Source organism: Empidonax traillii, unplaced genomic scaffold, assembly GCF_003031625.1.
Source record: "Empidonax traillii isolate 1590-97213 ecotype Southwest subspecies unplaced genomic scaffold, ASM303162v1 scaffold252:size1141739, whole genome shotgun sequence".
NCBI classification, from domain to species: Eukaryota; Metazoa; Chordata; class Aves; order Passeriformes; family Tyrannidae; genus Empidonax; species Empidonax traillii.
Genome location: NW_020955445.1, coordinates 205,131 through 219,048, shown reverse-complemented (window position 1 = coordinate 219,048; position 13,918 = coordinate 205,131). Strand labels below are relative to the sequence as shown.

General features: G+C 35.7%; 1 protein-coding gene across 4 annotated transcripts in view; it reads left to right on the top strand.

Moving 5' to 3' along the window:
• Window positions 1-13,047, top strand: part of ZFC3H1 (zinc finger C3H1-type containing) — a 41,840-nt gene extending 28,793 nt beyond the window's left edge. For 2 of the 4 annotated variants that reach the window (XM_027889083.1, XM_027889082.1), the window contains exons 24-35: window positions 838-1,075; window positions 2,223-2,328; window positions 2,485-2,683; window positions 3,153-3,247; window positions 4,190-4,300; window positions 6,515-6,619; window positions 6,709-6,874; window positions 7,618-7,718; window positions 8,879-8,980; window positions 9,578-9,617; window positions 12,017-12,079; window positions 12,205-13,047. In XM_027889083.1, the coding sequence (XP_027744884.1) occupies window positions 838-1,075; window positions 2,223-2,328; window positions 2,485-2,683; window positions 3,153-3,247; window positions 4,190-4,300; window positions 6,515-6,619; window positions 6,709-6,874; window positions 7,618-7,718; window positions 8,879-8,980; window positions 9,578-9,617; window positions 12,017-12,079; window positions 12,205-12,342 (1,464 nt within the window). In that variant the 3' untranslated portion in view covers window positions 12,343-13,047. Of the gene's footprint in view, window positions 1-837; window positions 1,076-2,222; window positions 2,370-2,448; window positions 2,684-3,152; window positions 3,248-4,189; window positions 4,301-6,514; window positions 6,620-6,708; window positions 6,875-7,617; window positions 7,719-8,878; window positions 8,981-9,577; window positions 9,618-12,016; window positions 12,111-12,204 lie in introns of those variants that run through there. The other 2 variants (XM_027889084.1, XM_027889085.1) reach the window with 2 other exon arrangements.
• Window positions 13,048-13,918: the final 871 nt, after the last annotated feature.

Below are 13,918 nucleotides of genomic sequence, written 5' to 3'. Positions count from 1 at the left end.
AAGTATTTTCAAGAGTGAATAAGTGAAGTTGTTTTGAAACATCAGTTTTGATCTACTTCAGGATGTCTGTCCTGCTGAATTTTGCATAAATTTGCAAGTACTTTCATTCCCTTGAAAGTGGACTCTTTGACCGTACTGCGTTTTGCCCAAAAAACGTTGGCACATCACTAGCCATGAGATTCTTTTCTGTTTCAGGAGCAATTTGTGTTTAGATTTTATCTAATTGCATGCTCCAGTTGTTTTATTTAGGATCTGCTGATGTAACTGGACTATCTTATCTTTGTGTATAACTAGTTGAAAAACTATCCTTGTTCTTGGTAAAGTTTCCAAGACGTTTTTTAAAACAGTATGTGTAGAGGTGTCACATCAGTTGATTTGAGTAGCTATAACTTAGTAGCTTTATAGCTAGACCTTAATAAAGAAAAACCCCAACACAACCAACAACTCTAAACCCACAAAACCTAGTAGGATATATTAAGCTGAATCCAGCTTGTAGATGAATTGTCTCTAGAGCTAATATATTACTTTTGTGGAACTGGAAGTAATTGGAGAATTAATCAGAAAAATGGAACACATTGTGAGATGCTTGTTTTCAAAGTGTCTCTTTCACTTTCCAAAATAACAACCTTCTGCATTTTTTCTACACCTATTCCTAGAAATCATGCATATGATTTGAATAGTCATACATTCACATAAACTGAATATGATGATGATGATGATTGATGTAAAGAATTAGTTCCTGTCCTTTCTATGGAAAAGATCTGAGAATATTAACACTCACTCTTCCTGTGTCCTTTTCTATTCTTAAGTGTAATGTATTTCTTTTAATCTTTACAGAATGCTTTAAAATCAGCAAATGAAAAGATAATATCAGAACACCTTACTGTAAGTGACCGTTGCTTGGCTTGGCTGGCTTACATACACCTGATTGAATTTGGTGTTCTGCCAGTCAAGTTCTATGATCCAGCTAATGTCAGTCCTTCAAGGATTGTGCACAAAGAGCCATTTCTAATACCATGGCAAACTGTTAAAGATGTGAAGACCGATCCTGATACACTGTTAGCTATGTTTGAAGGTAAGATTGAGGTAAACTACTTAATATATGTTGTAAATCAAGAAATATTATCCAACTACTAGAATTTCAAGGCAGTGCAATATTGCTGATGACTCTGTTAAACCATTGGATTAATCCAGTGAATATATTAAGTTTGATTTGAATGGAGCAGTGAAGAAACTTCATGTTCTGGAGTCCTTGACAAACTCACTGAGTTCTTTATCTGTTGTTCAAAGCCACAGCGCCTTATCTTGATAGAATATGATGGTTCAGGGAAAAAGACCAGTCAGTGGCTTGTGACTGCATGAAATTGCTAGTTTTCTTGGGCTTAAGCAAACCAAGCTTCTGTTATAATTCTTTCTTACCCTTTCTCCCCTTATCAGGATGTGTTTATTGTAAGGCTATTTTTCTGGAATGTTGTTAGTGTGTTTCCTTAAGAGAGGCAGAGAAATGCATGTGTTTATCTCAATTCAGAGTTTAAGTAAATGGAATAATTCTTTTTTTTAAGATGTAAAGTGAAGATATTAGAAGAAATTGAGTTCTTGACTTGTGTTGCTGCCAGAGATAGATTTTATAGTAGCAGGCAAATGCTATTATGTAGCAATTATAAGTTTCAGTAGTTAGTGTGTTAGCCAGTAGCAGTATTGAGTTGCTACTGAGAATATGCTGCAGGTAGTAATGCAGTGTAGAAATACTCAAGGATCGATGGAGTAGCCCAGCTGTGGGAGTAAAGGCAGTCTAACCATGATAATTGAATGGATTGTTGGATAATTCTTTATGATACAGAAAAGAAAAATAATACCCTATATTAGCTTCTGTCTCAGTAGCTTTTATCAGCTATGCTGGAAATCCTGGAATGTCATTTTAAATATAATGATATGCTTCTATCTGTAATATTACTTCAGCGTTTCATTGGTAGGAAGTTGTTTTTAAAATGAATAAGAGATGAAACTGATTTTTGTCCTTGCACTGTGGTGATATGTGTAAAGAAAACCTTTCTAAACATTGTCTTTTTCTAATAATTTGCAAATGCAGCACTCTCAGTAATATCTTTCCACATACATGTTTGTTTTATTATGTTAAAGGATACTTTTTTCATGTTAAGGCTTCAAATAACTTCAGCATTGCTTAAGGTCTAAAGGCTTCCTTTTTTACTTTTGTTTTGAAGATGCAGTCAAAACATGTACTGATGAAAGCCTTGAGGCTGACAAAAGAATAGCTGTCTGCTTTCCTCTCTACAGAAACATGATAGCTTTGCTGAAACTTCTTGAAAGGTAAGTTGTTTCAAGTTGTTTTTGACTGGAGTACTCAACTGTTTTTTGGGGTTTTTTGGGGGTTTTTGGGGGTTTTTGGGGGTTTTTGGGGGTTTTTGGGGGTTTTTTTGTTTTTTTTTTTTTTTTTTTGAAAATTTATCTTTACTTTTCTTTAAGGTGGGAGTCTGCCACAGAACTTTGCAGATCTTTGTTGGAGCTCTGTCCTAACAACTGTCAGCTCTTGGAGAGTTTGGCCACCTTATATTTGCAGATGGAACAGAGTGACAGTGCCTACAAGATGTGGATTGGAGCTTTTGAGAAGAATCCTCAAAATGCAGAAATTTTTTATCGGTTGTGTAAATTTCTTGTTTCACAGGTAATACTTCACTTCAAAACTAATTTGTTGGTCTGCTAGGTTTTTGAAGTTAGGTTTTGTGTGTTGATTGAAATACTCATCAAATGGATTAATCTTAATTATATTTTTGTGATATCTAGTGCTCCTTTATATAGATGGGAAAATTATAATTGCAAAGTGACATGATAAAAGATAATAGAAATTATATAAAGTGATACATTTATAGTTTGGATTGTTCTAATTCAGTGTTAATATCCTTAAGGAAGAATAACAGAAAGTAAAAGTAGACCCTGTAATATTTTTTCAGCTTTTTTCTGCTGCCTGCTAAGCGACCCAGTTAGACTTCATTCTTGAGAGAATGAAAACAATAGAGCATTGCAGAGATAGGAATGCCATTTGTTATTTACTTTGGTTGAGTTGTTCTTACCATTTTCAGATTGATGTCTGATTTTATTTTTTTTCTTCAAAAAAACCTGAAACAACAAAACAGGAAAGATCAAGCAGTATTCTTCCACTGTTGCAAGACTTTGTGGCAGCTTTCTTTGAGAATACATGCCAACAACATGGTCCCATGGATCTCTTAAGGTACATTTAGAATATTTTTTAATTTAAATTTTGGCAATATTGACCTTTTCTTGAATAAGAAATTAGTCTAGAACTTTTATATTTTTTTAGCTTGGCATGATTTGCTAAAACTTCAGTGAATGATGATTTAGTAGTTCATAAAGTTTATATTTGTTTTTGCATAGACACTAATTTGTAAACCCATGAGCATTGAAAAATAAAACAGCAGCCAAGTTCAGTGTCTGGATTTGGGCTATGAAAATCAATCATACGTATGTCAAAGTTGGTTTTGGTTCCCTGCCCCCCCTAAAGCTGGGAGCTTAAAATTGCATATCTAAAATACCTTATTTAGGCAGTTGCAAAAGTGCTCAGTCCAGAGGTGTTCAGCATGTTATTAATCATATTATTATTGATGAAAAGACTCAGGTTTGATATGTAGCCTTTTCCACTTGAATTTTAGCGCTTAATTGAGAGACTTACTGAAGTTTGGAAACATGCAAGGTTCTTATGGCCAAAATAGATGCTTCTGAAGGCCTTCAAAGCAAAAACCTTCTGTGCTAAAGCTTATGCAGATGAGGTTTTGTAATGTTTTTATCTCTAAGTTAGATATCAGATTTTGTTCCTGATTACATTTGTTTACATGAAATTTAGTACTGATAATGTAGTCTAGCTTGATTGTATGTAGACAATTCTGCCTTAATATATTTTATTTAGGGTGGAGAAAGTCTCAGATATAAGGCAACATTTAACTCTGTATGTAATGAAGGAGTAAATGCCTTCTATATTAGCTATTTCTTTATTTCTATGTAATGCGTTCTGTATAAATTGTATCTAGTTAAAGTTAAACTAAATTAGGAAATGTGTATATTTTTAGTGTTTTTTATGAACTGGACTTTTGAACTGAATGTTCCATCTACATAGTAGGATAATATTCTCATTTACTGCTTCCTTTTTCTCTTGTAGATATCTCTTGAATTTTCCAATGCCAATTGAATTTACATCACCTCTCTATAAAGAACATCTTATGGATGATGTTGTTAACCAGCAAATCCCATATCTCTGGCAGATCTACTGGTGAGATTTTTTTAAAGAATTTCTAAGAAACAGCTCTCGTGTCTTGAGTAAATTCCATTTGCAAAAAGCAGAGTATTTGTTACTTGCCTAAGGGGTGTATCACTTCGGGTTTTTTCAGTAAATGATCTGCCATTCCTTAGAGAACCTACTAGCCTGCTTCACAATGGAGATAATTTTATGAAACTGATTTGCATGTCAACTTAAATTCTACATTTGAGAGATCTTTCACAAATTCTGACTTATGGGAACAGTAATAGGTGTATTCATCTCAAAATGATTTTTTTGCTTTACTTTTGTTTTAGGTTACTACTGCTAGTAGTGTTCTTTTTCCTGGCTTTCAGTTATTTCCCTATTATTTTACAATAGTTTCCCCATTCTGTTTAGTCCTGGTCTCCCCACCTTCCTTGACCCACTTTTTCAGCTCTTCATGGAGAGAAGCCCCTCCACAGTAAACTGACCTGACCCTCCGCAAGACATTGCAAGGGAACACATCTTTATCATGTATACACAATCTCTTTTCATTTCTTCCTTTTGATAGCAGCAATCTACAGGATTGCCAAACACCAAAGTATTAGTCGTCTACAACTTATACTAGTTACATAATTGTGATTACTGAAGTGTCAGCTTAGGCCGTTCAAGAAGTTTACCACTTCATGGTCTGGGTTTGTCAGTCTTCAGAAGTAGCTATTTGGCTTTTAAGGTATGTAAAAAGGGCAAGGATGATGATACTTCACATAATTGAGTGAGGACTCCTCAGAACTTCTTCACCACTGTTGCTTATAGTTTTTAGTTGGTAGGCAATATAAGATAAAATGTATACTTTTCAAGAAAACCTCATCTAAAACTTATGTAAATATTATCTTAATGTTTTTGTTTTGTATTGTCCATTAATACCAACTGAAATGCCTTCTTTTTTTTCTAACAGAAAGTACCTCTTCACAAGGTCAGCTTTGGGTTTGACACGTATACAGTAGAAGCATTGTTACCAAGACACTTGAGGTCACTCTTTAAGTCATAAGGGACCTTGTGTTAAGCTCAGATGCTCCTGTATTTTAGCACCTGCTTCCAAGAAGGGAAATTACTGCACTTGTATGAAGTGCCTAAATTACTTTCAGAGCTAATAATTGAGTGTCTCTGTTTCAGTTTTGCTACAGTAAGTGTCTAGGTACCTGGGCCTGCATATCTGTCCTTTCTTTCTTCAGGTACAGAGGACAAAAGACATAAAAGTTCACTTTTAGCTACTGAAAATAGGTTGAAATCAGCAAAGCCTCAAAGGTCATGTAACAAGGTTTTACTTGCAGTGATCAGAGTGTGTGTATGTGTGTGTGCACACAAATACATACACTCAGTTTTTTACCAAAAGTAGCAAATTGGTGATTTAGTTTGTAGTTCTTGGGGAAAAGAAGTAAAATCAGGCATTCTGATTATGTGACCTTAGTCAAGAGGGTTCCGTAGCAAGGTAGCAACATCAGATCTATTATTGTATTTCTGTAATCTTTCATGAGGTTGTTAGGGTTTTTTGGAGTATTTTTCTCCTCATGATTTAGTGAAAGCCTTATCTTTTTCCCAGTGTAATTTTACACTTTGAAATAAGGATTGTTCACCATGTTTTGATCAAACTGTGTCTACTTCTGTCTTTAGCAAGGTCCTGTATATTGGTCTTACTGTGCGTTTCTTTGAGAACAAAATTAAGGTGTTTTTTTTTGTAATTGTCAAGTTGGGTTTTTTCCTCCTGACATGATCAGTATGTTTCTGCCCCAGATCCTGGTAATACTTGTTTCAGAACACTAATTTTATTGCCACAGTCTGATACTATTTGTGAAGTGACTTTGATCTGACTTTGAAATGTATTGTTCTGGAGCTCATACAGAAACTCGAGACTTGTCTCCGTTCTGTGGCAGACAGAGCATTCATATTAGAAGGATTAGTAAAAGGGTACTTCACAGGAATAGAAGATAATTCTTAAGATTTAAGTTGTTTTTAAGGGTTGTATTTTAAACTGCATGTTTGCTTTATTATTCCTTGTCACCTGCTTTTGAGACTTATCCATTTTAATAAATTGACTGATAAATTAGTCTGTGATACTGCTAAACTGAAAACACTGGTTTTTTTCTTGCATCTGAGGATGGGAAATTCTTCATTGTATCTTACTCTTACTTTGCAATAAGGTGTATTGTTTCTGACATGCAACACTTTATCTTTTTATACAAACAGTTTGTGCCAGTCTATTCATGCAAGTGTCGGTGAAGCACTGGATGCTTATGAAGCAGCTCTGGGGGCAGTGATGCAGCAGGAAACTGTTCAGAACATTTGGTTAGAGTAAGTTTGTAAGGGAAGAAAGTCAGTTAATCTCAACTATTAAGTGAAGGCTACCAGAACCATCTATTTTCTTTTCTTTTTTCTTCCAGTTACCTTGTTTTTATCAATAGCAAAGTTGTTGGATCCAACAACAAAGTTCAAGAATTCAAGCTTTTTACTGATCTAGTGAACAGATGTCTGGTGACAGTCCCCACACGATACCCAATTCCGTTTAGTACTGCTGATTATTGGACCAATTATGAGTTTCATAATAAGGTAAAAATGCGTCTGTGGACTGTTTAAATTAAACAAAGAGGCTACCTGTTAGCAGGTACCTGTAATCTACTTGTTCAAATACAGCACCAGTAATATATGAACACTGGAAGCCAGGAGTTACTAGGAAAAGAAACAACAGTCTGAGGGTAGTATTGTTTTGAGCAGAAGAGTTTCTAGCAGCAACCTTTTGAGTAAAGGGTGTGTAAGGCAAAGAGAAACTTTATGGCATGTTTTAATACTGTGAAAACAGCTGTTGATGACAAATTATTTTTTTCTAGAGAGAAGAGAAAATGTATAAGGGAGGGAAGATATGGCTGAGCACAAGTGGTGTGCAGAGCTATAATACTGGGAGATGGAAACAGTATTTAAGCTGTCAGTTTTTTCTCAGAAATTACAGTGGTTGAGAAACAGGAGGAGTAAAGTTATGAATAAAAACAAGTTGAGCAATTACCCAAACAGAATAAAGCTTATAGAAATGCTGGACCCCGTTTTGCTAACATGCAATGCATTTCTCTTTGCTACTAAGTGCAGGCTAGAGGGACTAAAATATGTGATGCTAGCAACTTGACACTAACTTTTTATTGTACAAATTGATTTCTGTACCCTTGAAGGTACAGAAAGGGTACATAAGGTTTGAAGGTGGCAACTCACTTTAGTCATAGTGTTCATAGTTTGTCATTCCATTATTCTTAGCAAAGTAAGAGCTATAAAGTGGATTAATGTTTATAATTCAAATTCTACAGGTAATTCTTTTTTATTTGAGCTGCATTCCAAAATCCCAGCATTCCAAAACCTTGGAACGGTTTTGTTCTACCATGCCTACTAATCCTGGACTTGCACTGAGGTAAGTAAAAATACTTATAATCAAGACCAACAGACTGTTAACATAACTACTGTTTTTTGTGTAAGATGTGCATGATTTGCTTTCTACTAAGAATTAAAACTCTTCCTCTGTTATTGCATGTTGCTTGAGGTATATTGTGCCTTCTGATGTCATCTCAATCTTGTATTTGAGAAGGTTCTGTTTTATCTACAGACAGGTTATAATTATACCAGAATTAACTCTGCATTGTACACAATGAGTAAAAGTGGTCAAAGTTACAAGTGTGTAGAGAAATGTCAGATATATGTTAAAATTTTGTTGTTACTTGTTGATCTACAGTTCTGGAATAGAACAAACAAAAATGGATACACCCGTCTGTAACAGTGCACCTTAAGCACTGATATTTATTTAGCAAAGAGAAACCATAATTTTAAAAAAAAAACCTTACGGGAAACAGAACCAGTTAATGTAAACATTGCACTGATTCTTACTTGAACAGCATTTCAAAATGTGCTCTTCCAGGATTGGAGAGTCCATGTTTTACTGTATTCAGGTGCAGTGAACGCATGAGTATTTGAGTAGTTTTGAAAAGTTCTGAAACACTGTTCATCATCAACAGTGACCCTAAAGAACTCAAAGCAATTCTTGAAATGAGTGTATGTGGTTGAGGGCATGGGGAGAGTATGACACGCCTGCTTTTGGCACATGAAGTTGAATGACTTAATTTTAAACCAAGTTGCGATTCTGTCTAGATGGAACTTGCAGCTCCCTTAAACAATGTTGATACTGCATGAAATGGGTGAGCAGAACTGACTAAACAGTACCTCTAGCCACATGACTGTAAAACTAATTTGCCTCTTTTCAAATGTGCAGTTACCTTGTGCATGCTAAAAGTGGATTTGTAGTCCACTTGTAATCTTGTAACGTGCCAAGATCATATTTTCTCTCTGATTTCATACTCCTTAGTTATTCTCTGAAAGTGTATTTTAACATTTTTGTTTTGTTTTGTTCTGAGAGCATGATCAGTTATATTGTATATGGTGGCTTCGGTTTTTTCCTACTTGCAATTCTCAGCTCAGATTAGGTATAATATATTTTGTGTAGTGTGTTTGTATCTTTGGACAGCTTTTATGGTCCAAGTGATTAGAGCAGTGTTCCTTTCTCATGAATACCTTTTACAGACTGCTTCTGCGATACTGGGAGGAGAGCAATGTTCAAATTCTGAAACTACAAGCCAAGATGTTTACATATAATATCCCAACATGCCTGGCCATCTGGAAAATGTAATGCAACAGTCATACATCTGTTTTCATAGATATTGCTTTTGTTTATAAGGTTTACATCACAAAGGTAAATCTGAAATGTCCTTCCAATTGGGCTTGTAGTGGAAGCCTCTTTCATTAGCTTATTATTTATAGAGTTAACTGTTTGTTACAGCAGACAGAGGTACTGTCACTTCTTAAAAATGAGAAGTAGAATTTTCCTCTTGGAGAAACTTATGTGAATGGATATTATGCAGATAAATATGAATTATGTATTTAAAAGTTGCCTTTTTAAATTCAACTATTGACTTCTGTCTCCCCCTCTCTACCCCTCCCCTTTATATATCACAATAGCAGTATTCTCCATTATCCAGTGATGCTGAACTGATCTTTTTCTTCAGTGTTTGTTCATAATGGGGAACAACTGAAATGTCTTGCTCATGTAAGGTTGTTTTTAAAAAATGGCTATTCTTATCTTTTCATATAGATTAACTTCATTGGAATTTAGTCAGTTTCTTCTCAAGGAATTAGTAATTCCATTCCACAGTCAGTATTCTGCCACTAATGGCATTTAAAATAATTCAAGAATAAATGTTTGTATATATTTCTTTTCCTCAGAGCCATTGCTGCCGAATGCTTTCTAATGGGACAAAGAGAAGTAAGTCAACACAGTGTACTAAAATGAGTAATTATGAAATTCTGTAAGACTTCTCATATCTTGGCTTTATCCAAAGCAATGGTCATCTTGTAAACCCAAGATTCCTAGGTAGTTGAAATACTCTTGTTTATAAACATCACAACATTTACCTCAAGTGTGAGAAATGTCTTTGACAGTCAAGGTTAGAATGGATTGTATAATGAATGAGTACTTGGGCATACTGTTTCTGTTTCTCTCTCCCTTACTACTGGGAGGGTGGTATTCTTCTCCCATTTGATTTTTTTAAATTTTGGGTTTTTATCTTGAGGAGACTGCTAGAACTTAAAATACAGTAGAGGGAAGAAAGACTTATTTTGCTGGAAGATCTAATGACTGTCTTTACAAGTAGGTAAGAACGCTGGAGAGGAACTTCTTACAAGGGCATGTAGTACTAGGATAAGAGGGAATGGCTTCAAACTAACAGGTTTAGATTGGATATTAGGAAAAATTACTGTGAGGGTGGTGAGACACAAACAGGTTGCCCAAAGAAGTTGCAGATAGCCCATCCCTGGAAGTGTTCAGGGCCGGACTGGATGGGCCTTTGAGCAAGCTGGTCTAGTGGAAGGTGCTCATGTCAGGGGGGTTGTAACTAGGTGATGTGTAAGGTCCCTTCCAACCCAAACCATTCTTTAATTCTGTGAAGTAGTTGGAAGACTGGGTCTGCCACATGAGTGTATGTAAAGAGTTTGAATAGTTCCTGACCACCCAAAAGACATCTGTCCTTTTTCTCCAAAAATATCAAGTTATTGGTACTTAGGGGAGGATAAAATCACTGTATACAAAAACAAGAGGTTTTTGGCACAGCAACTGAATCACATTTCAGTTCAAACAGAATGATCTTCCTGGTATTGCTGCTATCAAAATACTCTTCTGCCTGTGGAAGGATGCTATGTATGTGTGTGGGGGGGAGTATCATGAGGCCCTAGATTTGTGACTCACCACTTGCTTGTGGTGTCTTTGAGCTACTTCTTTGCTGTATCTTGTTTTGTGTCATTCTTTTAGTGACTTCTTAGCATCCTTCTATTTTTGTGTGTAGTCTTTATTTTGAATCCATGTTAAAGCATAACTGATCCATAAAGGGTAGCACGTCTATTGTTAGACTTGCATATGAAATCTTTTCTTTCCTTTTTTACTGTCCCCTACAATGTTTAAAAAGAACATCCCCCAGGTAGAGTTATTTGGTTTGTAAGATCAAATAATTCAAAGTCAGGAGATATCAAAGGCATGGTTGCCTATTCAACCTTAATTCTGTCTCTGTTGGTTTGGTGTAATCTGTAATTAGTCACAGATCCCTGCTTCAGTCATTGTATTAGATGGACTACATCTTAAGGCACTGCCCATAGGAAGGCTGGTGACTGGAAAGATCCCTGATTTGTTTGGTTAGAAAAACATATTTCAAATGCATCAAAAAGAGGGCCCTTAACAAAAATGAACCAATTAAAATGAAGGCATATGTGAAACATTGTAGCTGGATTACACCCAGAAGAAATCTCCTGGTTTTCTTCTGCAACCACCTCACTAATTATATGGTATGTGGTAAAATCACTCAAATAGGTACACACAGTGCAGTTGTTTTTTTTTTTCTTGGGGGGATCTTAGTTTGGGATGTAGTAAGCACTTAAAATGTTTACACAAATCAGTGATTGTTCCAGATAACTGGATTTTCTAGTAAACAAGTAGGATATTGGTTTCAAATTGAATTGTGATTCAGATTCTGGATTTCCTGTTCCTGGAGAACCCGTCACTTACTCTCTTCAGAGGTCATGTAAAGGTTTGTTAATATAAAAATGGGTACAAGTATTTAAAATGCCAACAAATACCTCCCCTAATGAGTCTTACTGAAGCTGGTACTTCAGATACCAGTAGTTGGAGACTTAAGTAAGTACTGGCATTAAATGTTTTGGTCCTCTATTTTGAACCATGAAATGGTAAACCCATTTTCTTTGAGAGTTGCAAAAACTCAGATTGATTGTTAAAGTACACATAGAAGCTGAAAGAAAAAAGCCCATAAAACAGTTATTTTTATTGCAGGATTGGGATGATATGCAGTAAACAAGACCTTGAGACTACATATTGAGTGGTGAAAGAGAAATATTCAGTAAGCTGCTTCATTCCCTGAATGTGTTCCATCCTGTGCAATGAATGAGGCAAGAATCTTGTGAAGAAAAATAGAATGTACTCATGTAACTAATCATGTTCATACAAGGGTCAGAATTAAGGTCAGATATAAACTTGCCTTTGCTTTTAGTAGCAATTTACTTTAAAACTAGTTTTAAAATAATTGCAAGACATTTTTGTGCTTCACATCATTCGAGTGCATGAAATTGTGCTGACTTTTAATACTTGCCTTTATTTTGCAGGTCCATCATTTATATCAGAGAGCCCTTCAGAAGTTACCTCTATGTGCAACACTGTGGAAAGATGTAATGTTTTCTCCTTATGATTCAGTTTGAGGTTTCATATAAATTTTCTCCATATCCCATATCCATAGATGTGGTGATGCTCAGGCTCTGGCTAAATCTTATATCTGCTTCCCCCTCTCTTTCAGCAACTCTTGTTTGAAGCATCAGGAGGAGGTAAAACTGATAACCTGAGAAAACTAGTTTCCAAGTGCCAAGAGGTTGGAGTCAGCCTAGATGAGCTTTTAAATTTAAACACTTACAGAACAGAAAACAAGAATTACTGAACACTCAGTATGGTCAGCCGTAAGTCCTATAAAATGCCAAAATCAGTTGAATGGTTCTTCAGGCTGATCCATGCCCTAAGATCTGTGTAAGGCAGATGAGTATTGCTGAGCATATCAAGTCTCCAGTCTGCTTTCCTTGAACCTGGAAACAATTAACATGACCTTCCTCTGGAAACATGAACTCCCTGTCTGGCCTTGCTTCTGGGCCCTGCCAGATTCTCATAACGTCATCTACGTAAGTATAGTTAATCAAAATGACAGACTTTATTTTTTTATGTTTTCTTTTTATTTACTGTTTTCTTTGTTTTGCTGTTCCTGATTCACTTGACACTCTCACTGATGCCTGAGAGATCTGTGTTTCGGATTAATTTACTGGGCTGTGTTTACAGTAAAAAGCAAGTAGTCCATTTTGGGTTTTTCCTTTTTTAAACCTTTTTTGAGACTTTTTCATTACAGGATTTAAAACAAAAGCAGCCGCTCTTAAGGAAAGTGTAACTGCCGTGGCCACAAGTATGCTTCTTGCACTTGAAGGCTCTAAGAGGGTTGCTTACTGCCCTTTTCTGCATTGGACTCATGGCAGAGACTATTAAACTTGAAGAAACTATTGCAAATGCCAGTGCATCAGAACCTAAGAGTGGTCAATTATGTGCAATTTTTTGTAAAGAAATTTTAATTTATAATAAAGTTTAACAGTTTAAAGAAAAATAATACTGATCTGTTTTGTTTTGGTGCTACTGTGGGGTATTACAGGTGCTTTCACAGAGATATTTTCAATACAAGCTGACTTCTCAAAAAAAAAAATCTGGTGTCTTTTTAATTTTGATCAAAAGGCAGGCAAATGTGGTTGAGCTGCCTGTTGTGGATGTAGAATAACTACATCCCTTTGGATTTTTTTTCATCCCCTTGCCTAGGTACACAGATGTTTCTCCCATAAATGACTGTTCCTATCAATAATACCACTTCAGTAGCGAGAAATGCATTTTATATTATCCTTTCTGCCTGAAATGAAATGAGGCCCACTTTCCAAAGTTGCTCCATGTACACTGCAGAGAGATGCTGCCAGCCCACTGAACCAGTGATGATGGGGCTGTTCACATCAGGTTGGCTTTCCACCTGTTTTTCCATATGTGCCAAATCATATCAAAAGATGGTTGTAGTACCTATTGCATAGGTGATTTACAAAGATGCCAGTAAATGAGCAGTCTTCATGTTTGAGAGTGAGTGGTTTGTGACATAGAGCTTCCAGCAACTTTCAAACTCCTTACTTTAGCTGAAGTTTAACATGCAGACTACAAAACCAGTATCAGAAAAGCTGACTCAAACCTGTTCTTCATTGTAGTAGGGTAGTATCTTGGGGTTTTTTCACACTTACAAAGTATGACACAGACCACAAAAGTGCACTACTTAATTTTTTTTTATTAAAAACCCCTCAAGTTTGGTAAATGCTGGCTTACATTGCCCAAATATTTTTTTTATAATTTGTCCTTAAAACTTTGCAGATAAACAGATATTTTTCTGCAGCAGTGTTAATTTTAGTGGGATACCATTTTACCTATTCCGCTATTAGAAATGGAAA